At 40.9% G+C, this 27,064-nt stretch overlaps 2 protein-coding genes and 1 pseudogene across 2 annotated transcripts; 1 reads left to right on the plus strand and 2 right to left on the minus strand.

Annotated features, from left to right (window-relative positions):
- Nucleotides 1–7,323: 7,323 nt before the first annotated feature.
- LOC147902811 (pentatricopeptide repeat-containing protein At4g16835, mitochondrial-like) lies at nt 7,324–8,256 on the minus strand. Its single transcript, XM_087373945.1, has one exon. The coding sequence runs from the start codon at nt 8,254–8,256 to the stop codon at nt 7,324–7,326; it is 933 nt and encodes a 310-aa protein (XP_087230071.1).
- Nucleotides 8,257–8,274: 18 nt separating this feature from the next.
- On the minus strand, nt 8,275–8,751 carry LOC147902812 (pentatricopeptide repeat-containing protein At5g50390, chloroplastic-like). Its single transcript, XM_087373946.1, has one exon. It carries the CDS (start codon nt 8,749–8,751, stop codon nt 8,275–8,277), a length of 477 nt encoding a protein of 158 aa, XP_087230072.1.
- An 8,265-nt stretch (nt 8,752–17,016) lies between these two features.
- On the plus strand, nt 17,017–18,033 carry LOC147902813 (arogenate dehydratase 1 pseudogene; annotated as a pseudogene).
- The last annotated feature ends 9,031 nt before the right edge of the window (nt 18,034–27,064 follow it).

Raw genomic sequence — 27,064 nt, forward strand, 5'->3', positions numbered from 1 at the left:
CAGACGCTATGTAGACTTCGACATCTCCATTGTCGAAGAACTACAGATGTAACTAGAATGTGTTTCAGCAGTTTGATTGGAAAAACCGAGGTTTAATGTCACATGAATGGCACAATTTGAGAATTAACCTTGAATTTTTTTTAAAGAAGGTTTCATGAATTGCAAGTGTTACTATAACAAAAATGAACATTAGTTTAATGTGACATTCAATAGACCATAAGGTATTTGAATTGCCACTGAAAATTTTGCAAATTTCTAAATTGTAAAACAAGGCTCTACCTTACAGCTCATGATTCATGAGCCATGAGTCATACCATGAGGTGTGCCATGTCATGAGTTATAGGATGGGGTGTATCGTGTGGGCCATGGCTTTCGAGAATCCACTGGAATGTGGGACTTAATGAAAGATTTCAATGAAAATGCCTTGGATTCCAAGCGGTTGCGAGCCTACCGCCAAATCAAGCCCCAAATGGCAAAAAATCAGCCTCAAGTATTTCCTTCAATTCGAAGTAAGTGCTAACCAACTCGCCCCTACTTCCAACTGCCCACAACTCCCTTCTACTTACCACAAGTTTGCAGTAGCATTCGTCTTGCTACTACTCTTGACTCCTCCTCTGTTCCATCCATCCCCCATCCATCCTCTTGCTCCTCCTCTTGAGTAGATGTTATGCCCATCTTCAAGCCCAAATCAAGAGCTGTGTTGTGGAGTTCTCTGTTGTCTATTGCAAAGCCATTTGGGTGTGTTGCCTTCCCATCTGTTCATTCGAAGAGTGTTTTCCCAATAGTTTCCTTGGTGTGCCATGATTTCTTCCAACGCTTCCATGTCATTTTCTTCCAATGTGGTGCAAGGGGACAGGGTTTTGGGTTGAAGCCATAAGACCACGCAAGCGACTTGTAGGTGGTTATTGGAATTTGTGTTCTCTCTCTCTCTCTCTCTCTCTTATGTGTGTGTGTGTGTGTGTGTGTGTGTTTCTATTGGAGATCTATGTATGCTCTTCATTTGGCCCTTGGAAAACAACACACCCATAAGAGTTCTATTTTTCCTCTCAGCTTTGCCATTTTGTTGAGGGGTCAGCCTCACTGTGAGCTGATGCACAATAACCTTGCCTTTCAGAAAAGCATCAAAATCTGCAGACAAGTATTCCCCACCTCTATCTGTGCGCAATGTCTGTATCTTGAGTCCGGTTTCATTTTCAACCATGGCTGAAAAGTGTTTAAACACCATGAACACTTCTGATTTGCGCTTCAGCCCAAAGACTCAAGTGAAATTGGAGTAATCATCAATAAAGGTAACAAAGTAGAGATGACCACCCAATGATGGAGTCCTCATGGGACCACAGACATCATTGTGTATAAGTTGTAATTTACGGACAGCTTTAACTGAACCATCCTTTTTGAAGGGGAATCTATGCATCTTGCCTAAAATGCACCCTTCACAGGCATGTGGAGGAGGTATTTCAAGAGGTGGCAATGCATCAACCATAGAGTGCTTCTAAAGTGTCATCAAGCTGTTGTAATGCATGTGGCCATATCGGGCATGCCATAATTCTGCATTCTGCATGGCAGCCGTAGGGGTAGAAACTGCAAGAGCATGGGCTGCTCTTTTCTAAAAAAGATCAAGCTGAAAAACCCCACGCAGCAGAGTATCAGATAATCTTAAGGCATAATCATTTTCCCTATCTCGGACAGCACATTTGTCAGCCTCAAATATGACCTGCAATCCAGCTCTGTTAAGAGTGGACATTGAAAGAAGATTCTTGGTGATACCAGGCACATATAAGACATCTGAAAGTCTGAAAACTGAGCCATCAATGGCAGTAAGCTCAACTTCTCTTGTGCCACGTACTGAATATGACGAGTTATTGGCACAAGTGACTTTCTTACCAACGGGAGGTGGATGCAAGAAAGTAAAAAGATACTTTCTAGAAGTGATATGCTTGCATGCACCGCTGTCAAAATACCAAGTGTTCAGTGTTTCATTGACACTGAAAGCAGATGCATCCGTAGAAGAGTCATAACTGCAAGTCAAAAATGCATATGTATCATCATTACAAGTGGCTGTACTATCCCGAGCATCTGGAGCAACCAGCCTAGAATCTGAAATGCAAGATAAAAAGGCATAATCCTGTCCAACAAAGTTGGCTGCAGCATCCCCACTGTCAGATGCATGAGGAGCTGAATCTGAAACAGCCATACCGGAGCTGTTTTTCTTCTCTTTTGCAAGCCTTTTCCTGCATTCTGCAATGTGATACCTGGCTTTTTGCAGTAATGACAAAAACCCTTCTTCTTGGGCTTACTTGCATCATTTTTAGCCTTTTGTGAAGGCTGTCCTGACCCACTGGAAGGCTGATTTATTGATGTCTTTGCCTGCCCCTTTGTTTTTGACTTGAACTTTGAGAGCATAGCTTGTTCACCTGCACATGAAGCCAAGTTTTTCCTGGTCTGCTCTTCTTGAAGCAGAAGTCCTATCAACTCATGAAAAGTGAAAGGATTTGCACCCCCCCTCAATGATAAGTTCAGCGAGGTATGAAAGTTAAGATAAGACTCAGGAAGAGAATTCAGAGTGGTAGTAATCATCTCTGAATCAGGAATAATCTCATCTATGTTCAATAATTGCTCTCTGAGATCCTGTAGCTTTGTGAGGTGGACTGACATGGAGTCACCCTCTTCCATATGTGTATTACTTAACTCTCTTTTCAAGAAAGATATCCTTGCATCGTTCCGAGCTGCATACATGCTTTCTAAGATATCCCACGCTGCCTTCGAGGTTTTATACGACCGGATATGCGGAGTGATAAATCTTTTCACTGAAAGAGAGATGCATGACAAAGCTAAGGCATCCCGTGAATCCCATCTCTTTTGCTCTGGAGTAGTGGCTATAGCTGCACCAACAACTTGTTCTGCAGCTGCACCCTGTGCACGACCTTTTTCACCTCCTTGCTGAGGAGGGGTATTAGGTGCCATACTTGCTGGTCGGATTTCACCCCCATTCACATAATCCCATAAATTGCGAGAAATCAGAATATTGCGTACCATAAAACTCCAGAGGGAGTAGTTTGTACCATCCAACTTCTCTTCCTGTGAAAGACCACCGGACTGGAAGTCATTCTGATTTTGCTGGGCCATATGTGAGAAAGAGATTTAAGCAGATACAAAACTGAATTCCCTTACTGGGAATGAAATGCACAACTCCAAAAAAAACACAGCCAAGCACTGGCTGTAAATGCAACTCAGATTTCTGCACTTGCACTGTCAGAAATCTGTCCAAGCATCCAAATCTGCCAAAAGTGTTGCAAAACACTTCAAGAAAGGCAGTATGAACTGAAATCTCCAAAATTGCTCTCCCAACACAAAAGCTCAAAAATAGGCTTGAAATTGTAACCAGAAAGGGGCAAATGGTCTGAAAGCCCCAAATGTTGCACAAAGTGCTCTCTATCTGCAAAAGCCCCAAATTTCACTGCAAAATTGCAGTGTAATTGCAAAAGCCCCAAATGTTAAGGTGAAATTGAGTTGAAATTGGGGCAAATCCAAGAAAAGCCCCAAATTTTGCAAAATGCCCAATTCTCATAATATGCTCAAATCTGCCCAAAAAACTGCTCTGCCAAACAATGGCTTCCTGCAAAGAAATGTCTGCCAGACGACCAACTGCAAGAATGCCTGCAGGAATGAAACCTGCTCAGAAGGCCAAATGCAACTGTACGGCCTGTATGGTGACTGTACGACAGAGGTACGGATGGCTGTATTGTACGGACGAGCTGTCAACTGCAGGTTGTACGAAATGTACGGACATGTACGGTGGCTACAACACCTGTATGGATGGGCTGCACGCAAAAAGTACGGAAGGTACTAAGGTTGTATGGAACAATACGGACGCCTGATGAACTGACGACGAAAATGACGCAGGAGCAGTACGGTCGACGCAGGTGTACGGCTGGCGACAACGAACCGTACGGAACTGTATGGCAAACCGTACAGTCTGGCGACGGGCTGTACGGCTGAAGATCTGCTATACGGAATGGAGCTGCAGGCTGTACGACGCTTCACTTGTACGGGCGACGAGATTGTATGACGGCCACGCATGTACTGTACAGAATCAGTCCGTACAGATTGTACGGACGATCGGTACGGACGGTGAACTGATGGAGCAGGGAGCTTGCGGGCTGGAGCTGGAGGCGAATGTGCAGCAGGAGCAAATGCAGGAAGAACCTGCTCTGATACCAAATGTGAGTGTTTGGTGAGAGAGAGAGAGAGAGCAAGAGAGAGTGAGCTTGAGAGCTGAAAGCTTGATAGCTTGGTTGCAATAGAAGAGTGTAAGAGTACAATTGAAAGAGTTAGAGATAAGGTTTTGTCCTAGTGACAAAACCTTAGTAGTCACTAACCATAGTTAGTGAACTAACTGCGGTTAGGGGGAAAAACCTCTTAAAGAGGGAAAAGTGCCCCTAACTAGCTTATTAAATTACATTGGTCACTGCTGAATTATATCTATAATTCTAACATGTCATAGTTCAATTAGCATCAATTTACTGTAAGGTCGATAATGATGATGCAATTGCCATGCTCCTCAAGAGTATGCCTGCTAAATATGACACCTTAGTCCTGCCTTGAAGAATTTTCCATCATCGACTCCCGACGGGTGCATTGCTGGAATTTTGAAAGAAGAGCACAAGGTTCAGGATTGTCCACCAAATCCACCTTTCAGGCCTTATCCACGGTGGCCAAGTCTCAGCTATGGTACACCTTTTGTAAGAAAAGGGCCATGCTGAGTTATGGTGCTTCAAAAAGGATCCTCACAAGTAGATGGTAAGTGTGGGGAGATGGGACATTTAACTCATCAGTGCATAGTGGCAACACAACAAAGAGGAGAGTTAACTTTGCAGTTGTTTCTTCATGAAATTACCAGATGAACTTTTTTAGTCCTATTCTTAATGTATAATATCATGTTGTAACTCTTTTGTAGTGCCTAACATTTTAAAGGCAAATCCATTGTTCATGGAGTCTGTAAAATGTAAGATGGTTGTTTGGTCCAATGCATTCTTTTATTGAGGGGGGTATTAGAAAACTTGTTGCCCCGATAAGTGAACACACCCTAAAGGCATGTGGCTTAGGAGAGATGAAACAGATGTGGTTGATAATATCATGTTGTAACTCTTTTGTAGTGCCTAACATTTTAAAGGCAAATCCATTGTTCATGGAGTCTGTAAAATGTAAGATGGTTGTTTGGTCCAATGCATTCTTTTATTGAGGGGGCTATTAGAAAACTTGTTGCCCCGATACTTGAATACACCCTAAAGGCATGTGGCTTAGGAGAGATGAAACAGATGTGGTTGAGAAGGTATAAAATATACATGGGTAGTTTGAATTTTTCATACACTGGTAAGCTGAAGACTAATGGACTAAGATCCTTTAGGCCACTTGTGTACTCGCCTCATTGTGAGTGACTCACTTTTTTGTGAAATATAGGAATTGAGGGTGGGGCACTTTTTTCCACGGCCACTCTCTCTCTCTCTCTCTTCCAAAGGTGGTCTGAGAGGGGGTGTCAAGCTATAGGGTTTACAGCCCATAAGAGTTGCATTTTGAGATATATCTGCAGCCATTCAACTCAGATTTGCAACCTATTTGTTCTGCATTTTTGCCACATATCTAAAGCCTACTATTGCTGCGTTGGAGCCCTCTATTGCAGACCTATCTGCAAGTGTATCCGGCATCATCTATTGCCATTTTGGAGGCGCTTCTGCCTCAGATTTGCTGCTGCCATTTACAGCCACACAGAGGTTGTGTTTGCAGCTCCCAACTACCGCTGTCATCGACGCGAGCCTCTCATCTACTCACTCAATTTTGCGTTTCGGCATTCTATCAGAGTCTCACGTTGAGCTCTTGTGCTGGATCACACATTATATATTCATACGCTTCATTCACCTACACTATGTTCTACGTGTCTACTCTAAGCTTTGTGTGTCAGGTTTTTTCCCTTGTGTTCTCACAAGGTTGATTCAACTAATAATTGGTAGTAATAGGATGACTTGAGTTGCACAGTTCTTACTGTGAACCCCGAAATCCAACTCCACTGCCACACCACTGCCCTTGTTGAAGGGAAGTTCAGAGGCACCTTGCACACTCATGCCTCTCCATCCACTCGCATCACCTATAGACAGTTCCATAGAAAAGTAGAATGGACAAATCATTCTAGAATCCTTATTAAAGATAATCGTCATTGCATGTCGATGCTTGAGTTGCCTGGTTCTTACTGTGAACCCTGAAATCCAACTCCACTGCCACAGTGAGAGCTCACTGCCCTTGTTGCAGGGAAGTTCAAAGGCACCTTGCACACAAGTGCCTCTGCATCCACTCACGTCACCTACAGACACTTCCATAGAGGAGTAGAATGGAGAAATCATTCTATGATCCCCATTAAAGATAATGGTGATTGCATGTCAATTCAAAGTACCAAATGCCAGTTGATATCCCTGCGACGAGATAGATGAGGTTTGAGAAAGCCAATGACGAATTTGATGCAGAAATAGAGGTGGTAGCCTGCAATTACCAAGCACTTCATGCTTTGAGGGACTTCACATGACCCTTTTTATGCTTGCCCGGCTATTCTATGATATATAATATATGCTTCCCTGCTCAACCTACCCATAGCCCAACATTTGTTTCAAATAGTAATAAAAACAACAACAACAAGACTGAGCCAACAGCATGTAGTATGTGAGACCAGAATAGACTTTAAAGCAAAGGAGCTTGCAAGTCATATATTTTCAAAAATCTCACTTCACATTAGGTTGGGCAGCCAACCTTTTTGTCTGTTTGGACAGTCCACCTCCTTAACATGATGCAAATGAAGAGTCATTTCAGGTCCACCTGCCAGCCTACCTACTTACTATAAACCCACTTTTAACAAGGTTGCCAATAGCAACAGCTTCTGCACATGCCACTATCACCTCTGCAGGAGCAACAAACATTTCCCACGAGCTTCCCAGCTTGCAGTGATCCTTCCAAGATACTGATTTGATGTTGGTCATTTCCATCCATAATCAGCAATTTCTATGCCGAGCATTAAGTTCACATGAATGGTCCAATGATCCTGGCACATGGTGAGGGTAGGCTCAGCAAGACCAATGGCACTATAGACACTGGATGCAACTAAGAATATCCTCTCACAGTTGGCATCCCCAATTTCCCCCAATGGCCCCATGCAACATCCACTCTCTCTTTGTGGAGTACATCTGAGTTTCCTTTTCCTTCAGTTGCATTTCCAGTTAAATTCCTTTTCTTCAATCTTTTATACCAATCTAGTTGTGAACTAGACAATTTCATATTCGCTCAACTTGATATTTCATCTTGAGAGAATATGCCATTCGGGGTACTAGCAGGTGCTAATTTATCATCACCAAGTATTGTATCTTGAACCATATTCAAAAGCCCAAAAGCTACAGCATGTCCATCCGACACAGCCTCCCTATAAGCATTTGGCATTGGCTCCACTACCAATCCCCATTGTGGCACATACCCTTCTTCCTTCAAAAAACTCCTTACCCTATTTAACTTGGCATCAATTTGATCACTTTCTAAATGGGCTTTGTCTCTCACAATAAACTCATGCACCTTTTTGTTCACCTCAATAAAGGCGCTCCCCGGCTTCTTCCATGCACTCGCGCATTTTCTCAAATCTTGTAACTTGTAAACATCCTCCCACATGTGAGAATCAGCGCAGATGTTTGACATGAGCACATAACCTGCAGCAATATTTGGATTCAACTGGACAACTTGATCAAAGCACTGCCTTCCTATCTCCATATTTGCTATCCTGAATTTGCCATGCTGAGAATAAGCTGCAATCATTGCACCCCATGACACAATATCTCTTTTTGTCAATTTAGCAAAAACTTCATAAGCCTCTTCAAGGCTCCCACAATGGGCATACATGTCGATGAGTGTTGTCCCAACAACCACGTCTTTTTCAAGTGCACATTTGATTATCTGATCATGTATCAGCCTTCCCTGTCCAATGGCTCCTATCCTGCCACATGCTTTCAACATGCACAAAAGCATGACTTTGTCAGGCTGGATGCTATCGTGTTGCATTTTCCAAAAAAGCTCAAGAGCCTGAAGACCATGGCCCTGCTGGACATATCCTGCAATCATTGCCTCCCATGAGACCACATTTTGATTGACTATTGTATCGAACACTTTGTTTGCATCCTCTAGCCTCCCACCCCTAGCATACATGTTCACAAGAGTGGTCCCTATGGTCATGTCTGATTCAAATCCATTTCAGATTATGTGATCGTGGATCAGCTTGCCCTGTTCACCAACCGGTGTGCTAGCACAAGCTTTCAATATTGCCAAAAATGTGATCCTGTCTGGGTTTATGCCACTCTGTAGCATTTCCATGAAAAGATCAAAAGTGAAGTGAGCATGCCCATGCTGTACATATCCAGCAAGTATTGCATTCCAAGAGATCACTTTTCGATTTGGCAATTTATGAAAGACTTTTTGGGCTTCCTCCATCATTCCGTATTTGGCATACACATCAACAAGGGCACTCCCAACCACCACATCTGATTCTAGCCCACTCCTACTGATATGAGCATGTATCTGCCTGGCCTGCTGTATATCCTTAGAGCTGCTACATGCTTTCAGGGCACATGAAAACGTAACGTTGTTTGGCTCTATGCCTTCCTCTTGCATTTTCATAAATAATTGCAGAGCTGGAAGTCCATTCCCATGCTGGGCATATCCAGCAATCATTGTATTCCACAACACCAAATCCCTATTTGATTATTCATTGAATACTTCCTGTGCCTCATGCGGGCTCCCACACTTGGAGTACATGTCAACAAGGGTGCTCCCAACAACTAAATCTGATTCGAGTCCAAACCTGATGATCTAGTCATGTATGAGCCTGCCCTCACCTATGGATTGATTGCTGCCACAAGCTTTCAATATGCATGAGAACATAATTTTGCTAGGCTTTGAGCCCTCGTGCTGCATTTTATGATACAACTCAAAAGCCTTATCAAGCCTTTTGAGCTTGGCATGTGCTGAAATGATTGCATGCCATGTGTAAGTACTTGGCTTTGCAACCTTGCTGAAAACTAAGTTTTCTTCCAACAAGGCGAATTGTGCCAAGTGGAATGGGTGGATGAGGCCCTTCAGGCAATGGACCTTATGCACCAGCAAGGTATGCTCATACCTAGGGACATGATTTACTGTCTTCTGCAGAGTTGCACGAAAAAGAAAGCTCTCGAAGCAAGTAGGCGTGTATATGTTTTCATGGTTTTTAGCGAACTTGCATCAGAGGCAAATTTAGCGGACCATATCATTCGCCTGTTTGCTCCCACAGCGGACCATATCATTTGCCTGTTTGCTTCCACATGAAGCAAACAGGCGAATGATATGGTCCGCTAAATTTGCCTCTGATGCAAGTTCGCGGAAAACCATGAAAACATATACACGCCTCTCTACTTCGAGAGCTTTCTTTTTCGTGCAACTCTGCAGAAGACAGTAAATCATGTCCCTAGGTATGAGCATACCTTGTTGGTGCATAAGGTCCATTCCCTGAAGGGCCTCATCCAGCCATTCCACTTGGCACAATTCGCTAATATCTTTGAAACAACCAAAACTTTAGCTGGCCACCCTAACAGTGGCAAATGACAGATAAATGTAAAGGCCATGGTTTGGGAAAAAACGCTTTCGAAAAACGCCAATGACAATAAGATAAGACTCTTTTGCATTGCAGCCACTCCAGTTATAATCTTCAAGCTCTTTTTAAGCTAAGAAAGAGATGAAGCTTGAAATACAATAGGTGTGTCACTTAGGAATCGTCCATGTTATCTAGTGGGGGAGAAAACGTAAGTGCTCGTCATCCTCTTCCTTGCCTACTCTGTGTCAGGGTTCATCCCTCGAGGTTATCCGACTGGCTAGCCAAAGTTCAGCGGCATCGTCTCGACTATTATTGTTCGTATCTTCACCGATCTATGTGCCAAAGGGTCTTCCCTTAATGCTCGAATGCCTCCCAAGGTATCCAAGGTGCCTCAGGCTATGTAGTTGAACAAGCTTAGTCCTCTCCTTCTTTCAAGGCACGGGGCTCATAACTCCAGGTCTTTCTGTCATTTTGGCGCCATGGTTTAACCATCCTATCGCGTTCCCTTCGTCACTAATGCAAGTGCTAGTACATCCACTTTCCTCTCACGTGTCGTTCCTCCAACGGTACCCTCTAGTTTGGATACCCTACCATACCACTTGTGTCTGTCCTTATTACTATGTGTATACTTATTCTCCACCTGTTCGCAGGGTTTCAACCAATTGGTATTCTGAGAGGTCCCCATTATTCTTTACCCTCATGACATGTTGACTGCCAATCTCCAATGGAGTACTGGGGTATTCTATATTCATCCCCTTTGTTTATCCCTGATCTCCTTTTTTTTTCACATTCTCCATCCTATAATACTTCCTTTCCTATTAGTCCAAGGGTTTCTCCAACTTATGGCTTTTATCCACAAGTTTAAGGGTAGCATCCCTTTTTACCCCTTCCCTATAATACTTCCTTTCCTATTAGTCCAAGGGTTTCTCCAACTTATGGCTTTTATCCACAAGTTTAAGGGTAGCATCCCATAAGTCCTCGTCCTGCCCCAAGGTGTAGTATACTGTCTTGTTACGGAAATTATATTTCTGGTATATCTTGCTTTGGACATTATATTTTAGTCAAGTGTGACTATGGCAAAGTACTCCATAGGAGCGCATCGGACGCAGCGGGGGTCCTAGTGGATACTTTGTGTGGTTAGTTGGGGACGCCTGACTAGCTTGTGTTTTGCCATGCTAGATGGTCGGTATTGTGGGGTGATTCCATATTAATACTGATGTTGCTAGTGTTATTGGTGTTGTGCTTGATTATTGTGCTTTGAGCGCGGTTATGTTGGGATCGGTTGATTCGATGATTCGTTCAATCGATTGTTAATAAACTAATGTAATTGGCGGCTTGAGTACAGGTGATGGAACTCATAGCGAGGATTGGAGTTAGTGCGAGGGTACTGATCGAGGTGTCGCACAGTGCAATATATATGGCTGGATGGGCTACTTTTGTATTTGCTTTATTATTGCAAGTTTGAGCAATATATCTTGTAATGGACATAATTCATTTTTGGGCCCTAAGATGGCTATGTAAAGCAAATCCCTCTTTTGGAAGAGAGGGATAATTTTGGCTCCTTGGTGCTTTTATGAAATATCATAAATACTCTAGATGAGGAAGCGTGAGCCACTCATTTAGGGGGGGGAGATTGTACCCAGTCTGCTGTCGTTTTCGTGGTGTGATTATGCTCTTCTTCTCCAATTGATTAAGTGGCGAATTTGTGTTGAAGATAATTACCTTTTGGTTTCATGTCTACTAGTCCTAAGGGGTCATTCCCCATGACCCTTAATAATTCGTATTAGCCCCATATGATCAAATGAGACTAAATGTCAATTTACATTACTTCTCAGCTATGTTCAATGATTTCCCTTCATTCCTTAAATAAAATTGTTGAACCTATTGGTATCTGGGGCTATATAGCCCCCTTAGGTTTAGCCATCTAGACTATTTTACTACCATACCTTATACCTTCTCCCCATTTTTGTTTCCCAAGGGATTTGAAGGGGTATGTGTGTCCATTATCATTTCTATTACCTGGGGTCCCATTCCCATGCCTTATCATCCCCCCTCCTCTTTTCAAGGGGACGGGAAGGGTATGTGTGTGTGGGTGTGTTTGCTTTGTCGACAAATGCATGAAGTGTTTTGAGAAGTGGTAAATGTGTCCATAGGACGATAAAACCATTTTGAAATATTTGGAGTATATGACCATGCAAATCTAATACTATCACAAATATGTATTCCTTAGAGAGATCAAAACATTTAATCACTTCCAAAAGACCCGTTTGGGTGTAATAAACTCAAAAACTTTTGAGGAAAAACATACATGGATAAACCTTTTGGAGATCTTTCTCTCCACAAAAAGTGTCCTCATACCATTAACCTGGGTAGTCAACGATTGTAGATTTGTTTGGCAATGTCTGAAGCATCACTGTATCTCTTGGCTCCACACATGGGGCACTTGGAGGAATTGGAAGTTGAGGACCATGTGGAGTGGAGAACCTTGATTTCTTAAATGATCCCTTGGAGGACTCGATGGCGAGGTTAGGTTTCAGGATTTGTTCAACAATGAGAGCAAGAGGAGTGTGGCTGATTTTTGGTAGGAGAGGGGAACTCGGGGTGGAATGTGTCAAGTTACGAGCTCCTTCAAGTAGTTGTTCTTGAAACAGGTAGTAGGCAATCAAACTTGTCCTAGCTTCAAGAGGGAAAGAAGCAATCCAAGCTATAAAAGCATAAAATTGACCTTTCGGGGTTTCAAGCCTAAAAATGTAGGGCTTGTGTATGTTCCAAAGGGTTTTGATGTATTTCTTGCCTGATTTCTCCGGAGGGATAGCTTTGGTACGGAAGTATACGTTAGGGCTTGAACATTAGGATTGGTCAAAGGTTTGGAGAGAAAACAAGGGGAGGGTAAAATTAAGGTCAGCTGAGAGGAAATGTTTGCCTTGCTAGACAGATATCTTGCATTGGTCAACTGCTTCAGAGACAGACTACATAAGGTAATAAGGAAATCAAAGGTGAAGGGAGCTTGGTGGTTAACAGTTTCAAAGGCCCAGAGTTTGTGAATGAGACCACTAGAATCCAACTCAAGTTGTCTAGGGGGAAGGAGAGGAATGAAGGAAGCAAACTCAGAAAGAGGGTTGTCAAAAGAATTTTCAGAGGGGGCAAAGTTTTGGGTTAGGCTTGCTAAGGCTTCTTTCTCAACTGGATCAAGTCCATCAACATCAACCAAAGGATTCAAGGGAATACAGGCAATTTGGGCAGGTAAGGGAATCAAGGGTAAGTTATTTACCAGTAAGAGTTTGTTCACAATGGCTGGGAGAGCCTTGTGGTAGAACTCTAAATCTTGCTCATCGGAAGTGTTAACGTCGATGAGCTGCCGCAAAAACGAACCAAAAGCTGCATTGGCGGTGTGTGGATCCTTTCAAAAAGTTTTGAGTAATTGCAGCCAGTCATTAATAGAAGCAATACCAATAGCAGAAGGAGTGTCCTTTCTCTTTGCTTCTTCCTCAAATTTGATCAACTTTTGATGGAATCCACTATTTGAAAAACATGCAAGTATAGTCCGAATGTCTTGGGCTGGAGGGGAACAAATGTCATCTTTGAATCCAAGTTTCAATAAGAAATCATTCCAGCAATCCTGTTACGCATGTAAAAAAGTTGAGTTATGCAAAAAATAGTTGTTCTTGCCTAACTTGATAAATGTTTTAATGAGCAACGTGGCACGTGACATGGAAAATGTGGTAGTCCAACCAAGGATTACCAACATGATCCATGGTTAATACGGCCAAAGGTTAACAAGGTTTGGGTGTGTGTGTGTGTTAAAAAAAAAGAAACCTCGAAACAACACGGCACACGATGCTCAGAAAAGGGTGAAAAATCTTTATTTTAAAAAATTATTTTATATATGGATATTTATAAGTACAAAGTGTCGAATCCATCTAGTAATCTCCACTCTGAGGTTGGGGTCCACTTACCTACCACCATCCAAACAAAACAATCTGTTAGAACATCATAGTTTCGTGAGGGAAGACAGGTAATGCCTATAAACCCCAGCTTGTTATCGCTTATACCAAAGAGCAAGACACCTACCAGAATTCTGAAATGAAAACAATATGTAGTATCAACACATTAGAAAGTACAAAAAGGGGGATCCTGTTCCTTTACTAGAGATAATTAGCTTCTCATCTTTAAAAGGAGTAACAAGGGGGCATCACACCCTTATGACTAGAACTTTTTTTTTTAAAAATGCTTTAATTAAAAATTATTTTGCCAGTAGGAAGAACATATATCTCATATAGGACCAAAAGAATAGTTTAAGCAAAGAAATGATTAACTTGGTAAGTAAAAATTGGGAGTATTGTTAAGACATTAGGCATATTGAATAAAGTGTCCTATGGTACTTGTAAAAAAGACCCTATCTAGGCACCTAAAATGACCTAGAAAATATTAAATTGAAAAGAGGAAACTACTAAGCAAGTAATTACGAAACATAAACTCAGTAATAGTCCATGAAGCCCTGGTAATCATTGATATTGTATTCAAATAATCCATGGGGGTCTATTTCAAGTTCGCCACGTTAAAAAATTATTTTGCTATAGAAAAAGAGGTAAGGAACAAGGCCTAACCATGATATTCTTAGAAATTAAACCCATAGTTAGGGTACATGCTTTAAAATATTTCAAAGTAGGAAGCATTAAATAACTAATTAAGACATAGTTATTAATTTAAAAGAAAAAAGAAAAAGAAAAGAAAAGAAAAAAGGGGTTTAAAACGGTTTTAACTAAAAAAAAGGGGGGGGTTTTGCTTTTAAAAGAACGAGGTAGATAGAGAGGGGGGAATTTTAGAAATTAAGGAATAAAAAAAGGATAGGGGGGGGGGGGCGTCGCTGGGGACAAGGGAGGGTGGAAGAGGAGAGGGGATGTGGGGGTGACATGTATGTTAATAAAAATGGAAAAGAAAGGGTTTTTTTTTTTTTTTACTTTGAAAAACCTGAGCAGCCATGTAGTCCGGACGTCGAGGCAAATAGTATTCTTGGCGCAATAGTGAGCAGCAATACAATCCGCAAGGTCGTGTCAAGTAATGAAGGGAGAGGTCACGTAATATGAAGTACGGGAGGGAGGCGAAATGATCGGGGAGGCGAGGTAGCACAGGAGTAGGGAGTTGGGAGCACAGTTCTGAGAATAAAGAGCATAGAGCAGTGGGCAGTGCAGTGTAGTACGCAGAGATTTAAAGGCTTAGTACTTGCGGAGAGTAGGGAGTAGGATTGCAAGAGCGTAGCGCAGCAGGTAGAGACTAAGTAAGGGCTTAGTTAGTGGGGTGAGAGGAGGGTAGCATAGGTACTCTTATAGGCTAAGTAGTCGGGTAGTCGAGCATGTAGGTAGGCTTTAGGTGAAATCAATGTATTAGGGAGGCAGGCAAGTAGGCAGCTCTAGGGAAAGTATTAATGTGCGTGCCAAGTGGGAGAAATTGCAGCGGGCGAGGGGGGGTCTGAGGGGGGGTTTAATAAATATTCTACAGAGGCGGGTAGTTTAGGTGGCTCTAGGGAAATCCTTAATCTGAGTGCCATCATTTGGAGAAAAGATAGAGGATTTTAAAATGCAGTGGGAGGAAGGGTTTGGTTCTTTCTTTTGAAATAATTAGAAATTTTAAATTTAAAAAAAAAGGGGGGAAGTAAAGGAAAGATAAATTAGGACAAGATAACTAATTAAATGAAAATATAGGAAAATTTAAAAAAAAGTTTAAATAGGAAATATATTTTTTAAAAAGGGTTAAAAGAGAAAAAAAAAGGGGGGGTTTTTTAAAAAAAATACATAAAATATTTCTAAAGGAAAGTATGGGGGGATCTTTTTTTGGTTGGTTATCACAACAACTATGAAAGGGACGTAATGGGAATTTTCAAAGGAGGTACAAGAAAAAATCGGGGGGGGTTTCTTAACAAAATAAGGGAAGTGTGTGTGAAAAAAAAATTCAACAAGTAGGGAAGTGTGTGTGTGTGTGTGTGTGTGTGTGTGTGTGTGTAAGAGAGAGAGAGAGAGAGAGAGAGAGAGAGAGAGAGAGAGAAACCATTAATCCCAACTCAAACCTAAAATCTTAGGTCACCTATTACCTTGGAATTCTTTCACTATTTGGTCACAAGGTTTGCTTGCAAGGATGGAAGTACAAAAGTATGGTTGGTAGTAAGTACAAGCAAGGCATGCAACTTGCAAGCTTGTGATTTGAGGCTTCAATAAGAGTGACAACAATTTGTATTAATGTGTGGAAAAGTGTGAAGAGAGTTAATGGAGTGAGGCATAGATGGATGCATTTGGGACCACCAGAAAAATGGATCTGTGCAAAGCTTCTAGTACAGGGTGGCATAGCCACTACAGACCATACTAAGGTAGATACAAATTGTCTTGCAAGGGGAGTGGGCGAAGGGTAAAAGCACAAGTAATAACTTGGCTTTTAATACTATGGGCCCCAACCTAAACCACCCTTGAATTAAATTTACCATTTCCAAAAGAGACTTTCACCCTAGAAATAGCCTCACCCTCCTTAAGACATATGACCATGGTTCAATAAAATAAAGGCAATGTGTATATAGTGTCATAGGAGTAGAGAAGAGTTTCACTATGACAAGATAAGAAAACGCTTAAAATGTGTGACAATGAAAGAAATGGGGCATCGGTCCATGATTTGGGAAGACTTAGTGAGGCAATATGTAATATAGTAATAGAGGGCGTTCGTGTAGGTCCCTATGCCTTTGAAATCCCAAGGGTGAGGGCATCTTATCAGGTGGAGCCTTTCAAATCCCAAGGGTGAGGGCATGTGTAATCAAGTAAGCTTGATGCAAGGGGTTGTTGGTTCTTCTTTTGTAAGTGTTTTTTTGTGTGGAAGCAAAGGAGTCTTGTGCTAGGGGTCCACCCCCAAGAACGACTTGGAGTGCCTAACGAGAAAGGCGGCTCTAAAAAACAAAACAAAACGTCACACACACACACACGCATGGCTATCTGGGCGACACACCCGCCCATGGCCTATGCTAAGAGTCTTCTCGAGGGATTCAAACCTTGAAGAGAAAGAGTCTTATAGACGAGGCCTTGAATCAAAATCAAGGTGGGTTCCTACATAGTTTGAGTGGAGGTTTGAAGGAGGCACAAAAAACTCGGGCAAAGAAAACATTCACAAAGACACGACTCTTTATTCAACACAAGTTCTCAAAGCTTGACTGTTCTACAAAAGCTTTTTGCTACGTCTTACTTCACTCTGCTTACTCTTTGCTTTCATGGGTTCCCTCCCTCTTCTCCTCCTCCATCTCCCCTCTTTCCTCCGTCGCTTTTCCCTACCACCCTTCCCTCTCCTTCTGCAGGAACAGCGCTTGTGCCACCATTGATGCCCACGATGTCGCTTGCATGGAAAAACTCGACCTCGTACCTCTCCATGATAGCCTCCTTCCCAAATATGTCAACCTTCCCCGTCCCCTCTCCATCTCTGATCTCTCCCCTTCCCCTATGCATGGTTCTACCCTTCGCGTTGCCTTTCAGGGTAACCTCGGTGCTTACACTGATGCAGCAGCCTGTAAAGCTTACCCCCACTTCGAGCCCATCCCCTGTGAGCACTTCGAGGCTGCGTTTCAAGCTGTGGAGCTCTGGCTTGCCGATCGTGCTGTTCTGCCCGTGGAGAGTTCTGTGGGAGGTAGCATTCACCGGAATTACGATCTGCTTCTCCGCCATCGCTTGCATATCGTTGGCGAGGTCCAACTCCCCATGCACCATTGCCTCCTCGCAATGCCTGGGGTCTGCAAGGCGGAGCTGCGACACGTCATTAGTCATCCGCAAGCGCTCGCTCAGTGCGAGCTCAGTTTGATGCGCTTGGGGCTCTATGTAGCTTGCAACGCCGTGGATGATACCGCAGGGGCAGCTCAATACATCCTTGACAACAATCTGAGGGACACTGCAGCCATCGCTAGTCTGCGAGCGGCTGAGATCTACGGCATGAACGTGCTGGCCGATGGCATACAGGACGACTGCGAAAACGTAACGCGCTTCGTGATGCTAGCAAGAGAACCCATCATGCCCAGGGTCGACCGGCCGTTCAAGACCAGCATCGTTTTCGCAAACGAAGAAGCCACAGGCTCTCTTTTCAAGGTGCTGTCGGCGTTCGCCTTCCGAAACATAAATCTTATAAAGATAGAAAGCCGGCCTCAGAGGGAGCAGCCTCTTCGTATTGTGGACAGCACCAACAGGGGGGAAGCCAAGTACTTCGAATACTTGTTCTACATAGATTTTGAAGCTTCTATGGCTGATCCTAGAGCTCAAAACGCGCTTTCCGAACTGCAGGAGTTCACGAGTTTCGTGAGGGTGCTGGGTAGTTATCCCATGGACATGACCCCTCTGGTGTGGCCTCCTCCGTTGTACGATTTCTTCTAGCCTAAGCATGCAACTCATATTAAGCGCATGTGCTCTCGTAGCAGACGCTATGTAGACTTCGACATCTCCATTGTCTAAGAACTACAGATGTAACTAGAATGTGTTTCAGCAGTTTGATTTGAAAAACCGAGGTTTAATGTCACATGAATGGCACAATTTGAGAATTAACCTTGAATTTTTTTTAAAGAAGGTTTCATGAATTGCAAGTGTTACTATAACAAAATGAACATTAGTTTAATGTGACATTCAATAGACCATAAGGTATTTGAATTGCCACTGAAAATTTTGCAAATTTCTAAATTGTAAAACAAGGCTCTACCTTACAGCTCATGATTCATGAGCCATGAGTCATACCATGAGGTGTGCCATGTCATGAGTTATAGGATGGGGTGTATCGTGTGGGCCATGGCTTTCGAGAATCCACTGGAATGTGGGACTTAATGAAAGATTTCAATGAAAATGCCTTGGATTCCAAGCGGTTGCGAGCCTACCACCAAATCAAGCCCCAAATGGCAAAAAATCAGCCTCAAGTAAGTATTTCCTTCAATTCGAAGTAAGTGCTAACCAACTCGCCCCTACTTCCAACTACCCACAACTCCCTTCTACTTACCACAAGTTTGCAGTAGCATTCATCTTGCTACTGCTCTTGACTCCTCCTCTGTTCCATCCATCCCCCATCCATCCTCTTGCTCCTCCTCTTGAGTAGATGTTATGCCCATCTTCAAGCCCAAATCAAGAGCTATGTTGTGGAGTTCTCTGTTGTCTATTGCAAAGCCATTTGGGTGTGTTGCCTTCCCATCTGTTCATTCGAAGAGTGTTTTCCCAATAGTTTCCTTGGTGTGCCATGATTTCTTCCAACGCTTCCATGTCATTTTCTTCCAATGTTGCATGGTGCAAGGGGACAGGGTTTTGGGTTGAAGCCATAAGACCACGCAAGCGACTTGTAGGTGGTTATTGGAATTTGTGTTCTCTCTCTCTCTCTCTCTCTCATGTGTGTGTGTGTGTGTGTGTGTTTCTATTGGAGATCTATGTATGCTCTTCATTTGGCCCTTGGAAAACAACACACCCATCTCCATGGCTTGAATATTATAAGTCGAGTGCAACAAAGAAAGAATGTGCATCCATGTAGTGGGTAGGTCCTAAATTACATGACAATGTTGGACAAAGAGACAAAAAGAGAAACCAAGAATGTCCTTAGATTGTGCATGTAGTGATTGCATGTGATTTCTATGTGCTAGCATTAAATTAAGGATAAAGGGTTTTGGTACTTACTTAGGGAGATTGAAATGTTCTAAAAAGTTGGGATTGTGGTACTAACTCAAGTTTAAGCAAAAATCAATCCAACTTTGATCTAAGTTTGTCAACACCCGGGATCGTTGTTGTCATGTTTGCACATCATCATTAATGTCATAAATTGAGTTTGGAACAGAGATTATGTCTTAGCTAGGATCTCGATTACGCAAACAACCCAAAAGACAATCTTTCTGTGATGAGCATTATGCAACAAGCCAATAAATGGAAGGCACACTTTTTTTAATTTGTTAACTTTTACCCCCAAGCTGAGCTGGCTTTTATGTAAGGGATGGTCACACCCAGAATGATAGACCATCATACAAAACTTGGCCAACTAAGTTTGGGTTCAGACTACCTACTAGCCATTCTCCAAAAGGTGGCATGACTGGCTACCATCTTAGTTCCAATAGGATTCCCGTCACGAGCCCAAACACTGACATAAAAGATTTATGTTCTACCCATGAAGGCCGCCCACCCCCAACTCTGCCAACCGCTACAAGAATGGTGTGAATCCATAGAGAAAGCAATGAGGCACAAATGTAAAGCTTTATTCAAAGAGTGGTTACATATATAGGCAACTGCCTCCATGTTGGTAGATCCCAGATCCACAATCATCTCCATGATTATCTCAATCAGTCACTTCCTATGATCACTCACACATCACACCAACCTGACACACCTAACTGATGAGTCACTAGAACCTTCTAGCACACCTGCACTCACACACTCCTTGCATAGGACTCCAAGCCCATAGGCACAGACACACACACATCAATTTGCCCCTTCATTCCTCCCCCCCAAATTGATGACCTCATCCCTCAACAGTAGTACATGGGATGCTCAATGGCTTGCCCACCATCATGTGGCAACACACATGGCCCCAACCTGTGACTCACTCTTAGGATTCTTGGTTTACAACTGGGAGATAGACAATGACTATGTATGAAAAGCCCAATGAGTCCAACAAGGAAAAAATCTCAAAAGACTAACAATCATTTAAGGATGGACTATCCATGGCAGAGAACCATTATTGACCTCACACACACACATAAAGTTCTTAGAAAACATATGGATCCTCACCCTTGTCAGAATTGACTTGGGTGTTGTAAGCAGTGAGAGTTTTGACATTCTCTGTAGATTGGCTGAACATCTCTTCTTGGCATAACATTCCTTTTCAAAGTGTCCAGCTTTGCCACAAAAGTTACACTTAACACACTATTCAAAATTTTTGAACTTGTGTAAAGTCCAATTTGAGAAATGGACTAAAAAACAGTCCAAAAATTTTGAATATACTAGTAATGTTGTTTTTTGAACTAGATTTGGCATAACATTCCTTTTCAAAGTGTCCAGGTTTGCCACAAAAGTTACACTTAACACACTATTCAAAATTTTTGGACTCGTGTAAAGTCCAATTTGAGAAATGGACTAAAAAACAATCCAAAAATTTTGAATATAGTAGTAATGTTGTTTTTTGAACTAGATTTGACAACTCAAAACAAAAGATTTGGTGATTAAGTACTAAGAACATCAATGCATAACCAAATCTCTTACAAAGGTGGTCTACATAAACATCTTCATAACTTCTTATGAATTGAGTTACTATCACCTAAGAACACCAATAGATGACCAATTCTCTTTAAAAGGTGGTGTAAATAAACACTCTTATGTATAAGTGGTATGCACACACCTTTATGACCATTTCTTTTAGAAAGGTGGTGTACATAAACCCCTTAGAAAGGTAGTGTACATAAATCCTTTTATGTGTAAGTGGTGTACATATACACCTCACTTTGTATTAAAAAACACCCTTAACTATAAAAATAGATTGACATAAAGTTTAAAATACACCATTAAGTATAAAATAGACCTCATAAATAATCTTTATACACAATAATGAGAGTAAAGAAATAAAAAAAGATTCGCTTTATATAGAAGTTCAAAACTTGCGAAGTTCAAAAATTGTGATTACAAAGCCGACAGCCATCATGTTCCTCAATATCAATGTCCTCAATGCCAGGCCCTTGACTACCAGGGTCCTGACTAATAGGCTCACTACCAATGTCCTCAATGCACCCTTGACTACCAAGTTCTTGACTAATAGGTTGCTCTAAGACTGGAGTCTCAGTAGCAAAGTCCTCAGTAGTTTGTTCTTCAGTTCCAATCACCTGACTAGTAGGCTTGCTTGATCCACTTGTGTGTCCTTCACCCAAGATCAAGGGTGCCTTTCTCACTTTTAATTTCAAGGAAAGTGCTTCCACCTCTTTAGCCTTACCTTTTCCTACGACGTGTTGTACTACTACTTCTTGGTGCCGCGGGCCTTCTCGTATGATGAGTGGAACCTCCTTGACTCTAGTTAACAATTGATCACCCTTATTCTTTGTGCAGATTTCTTCTTGGTGTAAGTCATTGGATTCAGAGCTTTCATCCTCATTATCACCCTTAGACTCCCTACCCTCGTCTTCGACATTTTCCTCACTACCCTCTTCTTTGACATTTTCCTCTTCAAAGAAGGTAGTGCAGCTGTAATATGTGTCAAAGAACTCAATCTGATGGGGGGTATCAATGACATTTACATTTCTACCTTGGCGTAGCAATTTCTCAGCAGCAAAACCCATTCGATACAATGCTACTTCCCATCCATCATTCAGTAAATTCTTTGTCATCTCTAGTATCACATCAGGATGCATCGGCTTTCTATAATACACCATTGTTGCATCAAGCTTAACCTTATTGTCCTCAAAGTAATGAAGCTTGAGAGTCCTTAAAGGGATTTTGATTAGATTGCCACCACCCTTGCATAAGAAGCACATCAAGAAAGGCTACAAGACTTGAATAGCAGTGCCTTCCAAGACAATCATATGATTGCATAGGACTATACCATGGTATACTTTTGAAAGTAAATACCCAAATGCAGATGTCAAACTTGCATACAAGGCATCCCTTTGTGATTTTGTCACGAACAGGACCAACGTTGATCTTTTCTTATCTGCCATAGGACCTTCTATGATAAACCACACAAGTTCAACTATTTGTGACACTGCAAGGTCTTGCAATTCATCTATGAAAAATATACATGTCTTCTCCCAAGAATGACTGCTCATTGTTATGAAATGCTATGTATCAATGCCATTGATGTGTGTAAAATTTGTATCATTCTCTGATAGCAAGATATCATAGGAGAAGCTGAATGGAGAACCATCATGTAAACCACCAATTGCTCTACTTGGGTAGTGGACTGCAAAGCCTTTTTCTTGATGTCCATATATTCTATCTCAACAACCTTTGGCATTTTAGCTCTTAGATCCTTTGTTGGTGTGGCATTTGCATCCATTGAAGCCAACCACTTTCTAGCCCATGTCTTAATCAAGGAGTTGACCTAGGCTAAGTGCTTTCTTCTTATCCACATCAATTGAATTACCAGCTAACTCATCATCATATTTCAATAAAAACAATAGTGCCGAGAGAGCAGCCTCACTTTGAATCATTCAGGTGACCACTTCATCCAAGTTGCTATGCTTGCTCTTCTTTCCAAAGAAGCAGTCACTGCTTAGGATCTTCTTGCATATTTCTTCTGTTATTGCATTTGGAACAAACCTTTATACTCTCCACCAAATAATAGAATCGGTTTCATTATTTCTTTCCTCTGAGTTGCAGTGCGCTCTGGTGCCTCAAAGGATATCTTTCCTATTTCATATGCTTGGCAAACATCCACGATGCTCTGAAACATTGAGTCCTCGCGGAAGACAATGCAAGTAACATCTCTGTATCTTGCAATGGCGGTGTTCAGATCCTTTGCCTCAACCTTATTACTTGGTACGCCTTGCGTATTGCTTACAACACCTTTCAAGCATCTATAGAACCGAGTCCTCTTTGCCATGTACTCGAATGTAGGTTTCCTGCCCTTCACTGTTTGTGGCTTTCCACAGCCCACCCATAACTCCCTTGCCTTTATTAGGATCTCAGAAAGAGAAGAGCTTTTTTTCAACCTAAATGGAGCAGAATTCAGCCTTTCTGATTCTAGAATGTACTTCGAGTCATCCTTAAATATGCATACATGACAAATGACCCGTTGAAACTTTTCCATCCACTCAATTTGTGGCAGGTTTCCTTTTCTTCCCTCATCAAGGGTGATCCTGCATTAATTAAAAGAATATAACAATGAAAATATTTTTGAAAGGGAGGTCTTCTAGCATATGTGCTTTATATAATACTTATTCTTCAAACAATGAAGAATTAGTGAATGTATTTGTAAGGTAGTTCTTAATATGAAAAATCTCTACAATATTCTTCCTGCTATTAACTAGATATTAAATTTTTATTTTAATAAAAATATACATTATCAACTTTAAAACTAATATAAATATAGTATAAATTAAATAAATATATATAAATTATTAATATTATATATTAATAACATTTAAAATTATGTATATTATATAGTAATAACCTTTAAATTTTAAAAACTAGTCAATCAAAGAATTGAATTAATTTAAAAAATAAGAAAATATTAAATTTTACACACATGCTTTTAGCATGTATGCTTTTCTTCTATGTGTATAATACTTGTTAGTCGAAGAATGAAGAATTAGATAATGCATTTGTAAGGTAGGTATTTAAAACCATAGAATCTAGAAGAGGTTTAGCATACTTGCTTATCTTTGTTACAGTATGTAATACTTTGCAAAAGCCTTAAACTTTGTTTAAGGCTTTGCACAAAACTATAGTATCATTGAATCCATATCATTTTTCTACTTTAGTAACCACCAGATATCCATGATGTGGAATACATATTTCTTCTGAATATTTCTTATCACATACTTCTACATTTCTTCTGATACGCCATGCAGCATGAATGTAAGAAAATATGAATCGGTGTGCTTTTAGCCTATGTGCTTGTCCCTAATCAGTAGGATACTTTGACTAGGTAGACTTATAATTACTTAAAGTAAAGCCTTTGCAAAGGATCGTACCTAGTATTGGATATAAGCAAAACACTTTGGAAAGCATATAATATATAGTCTATATATATCTAAACTAAATACTTTGGAATGCATATTTTATATAGTCTATATACCTTAAATCTTCACCCTAAATCTTAAATCCTAAAGTTCCCTAAATCTTAGGTTATACAATCTAAGCTCTTAAACTTATATAACAGTTCTAATCCCTAAACTCTAAACCCTAAACCTTAAACCCTTACCCCTATAGCTTAAATTCTTAAACCTAATTTCCATATCCTAAACCCTAGATTCTAGACTCTAAGCTCATGATCTTATATACTAAACCCTAAATCCTAAACCCTAAATCCTAAACCTTTAAACAATAATCATAAATCCTAAACCCTAAATGCGAAATCCTAAATCCTTAACCCTAAATCCTAGATCTTAAACCCTAAACCCTAAACCCTTAGCCCTAAATCCTAAACCCTAAAACCATAATCATAAACCCAAAATCCTAAATACTAAATCTTAAATCCTAAGCCCTAAATCCTTAACCCTAGATACTAAACCCTAAACCCTAACCCTAAAATACAACCAAATTTTAACGATTTTTTTCAATTTGTGCAATAGGTTTGATATATCCCCTAACTTGTTGCTTGAGCAACAGGTTGGGGGATCTATCCAACCTGTTCCACAAGTCAAGAAATTTCTTGACTTGTGGAACAGGTTTCTTGACTTGTGAAACATGTTGGATAGATCCCCCAACCTGTTGCTGCACCCCCAACCTATTGCTTAAGTAACAGGTTAGGGGATCTATCCAACCTGTTCCACAAGTCAAGAAATTTCTTGATTTGTGCAACAGGTTGGATATATCCCCCAACCTGTTGCTCAACCCCAACCTGATTTTCTTGATTTGTGCAACAAGTTGGATATATCCCCTAACCTATTGCTCAAGCAACAGGTTGGGGTGACCCCCAACCTGGGGATATATCCAACCTGTTGCACAAATTTAAAAAAATCATTAAATTTTGGTTGTATTTTAGGGTTAGGATTTAGGGCTTAGGGTTAAGGATTTAGGATCTAGGATTAAGGGTTTAGGATTTAGAGTTTTGGGTTTAGGGTTTAGGGTTTAGGATTAGTTTTTAGAAGTTTAGGGTTTAGGGTTTAGGGATTAAATGTTTAAAGTTTAGGATTTACGGTGGTTAAGATGTTTTGGTATTAATTGTTTAAAGTTTAGGAAATAGGGTTCATGTTTAATGCCTTCTCTGCTAGTTTTAATATAAAAGTTATTAAGTAATAATAAGCTCAATGATTATTTATTGTGTGTTTTTTTGAGTTGCTAATCTATTTTTATACATAAAACAGGTATTCAGCCTAACAGAGGGTATGGATGTGGTGTTATATAAGAAGAATGAAGTGATGGCTTTTGGACGAATTCATAGTCTTGATCCTATGAACGTGTGTTATTTCCAACATTGTGGTGAGAGAAGATGTGTAGTGATAATCACCAACATTGTAAATCCTAAAGTACATTTAAAATATCCACATGGAGATTTTGAAACATTGGGAGATATCTTATAATGTGACATATTTGATATGCAAGCACACAAAAGGCTCTGGGACCAAGATGAAATTGTTCCAAAGACATACTTTCAAGATATCAAGAAAACTTATTTTGAGGGAGAAAAAGTAGAGATGTTATCTTGCTCCGGAGAAGTTTTAGCAATTGGCAACTTTAAGGGCTATGCTCAGAGTTTTCTCTATATAGTGAAGATAATTAAGTTGACTAGTGCAGGTGTCATTCAAAATGCAATGGATAGTACTTCACATCTAGACGTCCATAATACTATGTCTCATCTACAAGTTCATAGTACTTGTAAATGGGGGTTAGCCTTCTTGAAATCAAGTTTGCCCAAGATAGTTTCCTTCAATGTCATGGAAGACACAACAGAATATTATCAGAAGAAAAGGATTATAACACAAATGGGATCCAAATTGATAAGAAGCTATAGTAGTGATCCAGAGTATCATAGTGGCATGCTCACAGGTATTGAGGACATTATAGTAACAAATGTTGATGCAGAAAAGGTTTCTTGTGTTGCAAGTGACTCAAATATACTCACTAGTATTGAAGACTTGTCTTGTTTTACAAGTGACTCGAATAGGCTCACTGGTATAGAAGACTTGTCCTATGTTGCAAGTGACTCGAACAGGCTCACTGCTATAGAAGACTTGTCCTGTGTTGCAAGTGACTCGAAAAGGCTCACTGGTATAGAAGACTTGTCCGTGTGTTGCAAGTGAATCGAATAGGCTCACTAGTATAGAAGACTCATCCTGTGTTGCAAGTGACTCAAACATGCTTACTGATATAGAAGACTTGTCTTGTGTTGAGAATTATAAGATGGGACCACAAAGAAAAATACACTCAAAGATCGATGGGATAAGTGATCCAATAACAGGAATTAATGATATTAGTGACAATGATCATGATGTTACCACTCGAATGCAGGGCAAAGGGGGCAGAGAATTTGAGACTTATCATGTTGTTCGTAATATTGTTGCTAGCATGCTAGAGAATATAGATGGGAGAATCTTGAGTTACGAAGGAGAAAGAGTTCAATCGCAAAATTCAAGAGGCATTGGCAACAAATTGACATCAATGAACATGTCTACCAGATTGCCATTTCCAAGATATTATAAGGCATCAAATAATTCTCAAGCCCACACAGCATTTGATTATAGAGATGAAGATTCAAGGGAAATGGATTTGAGGTTTGATGGTCTTACAACTGGAAAAC

This window comes from Dipteris shenzhenensis, chromosome 4 (assembly GCF_047967505.1).
Source record: "Dipteris shenzhenensis isolate YYH24624 ecotype China chromosome 4, Dip_SZ_1.0, whole genome shotgun sequence".
Taxonomy (NCBI): Eukaryota; Viridiplantae; Streptophyta; class Polypodiopsida; order Gleicheniales; family Dipteridaceae; genus Dipteris; species Dipteris shenzhenensis.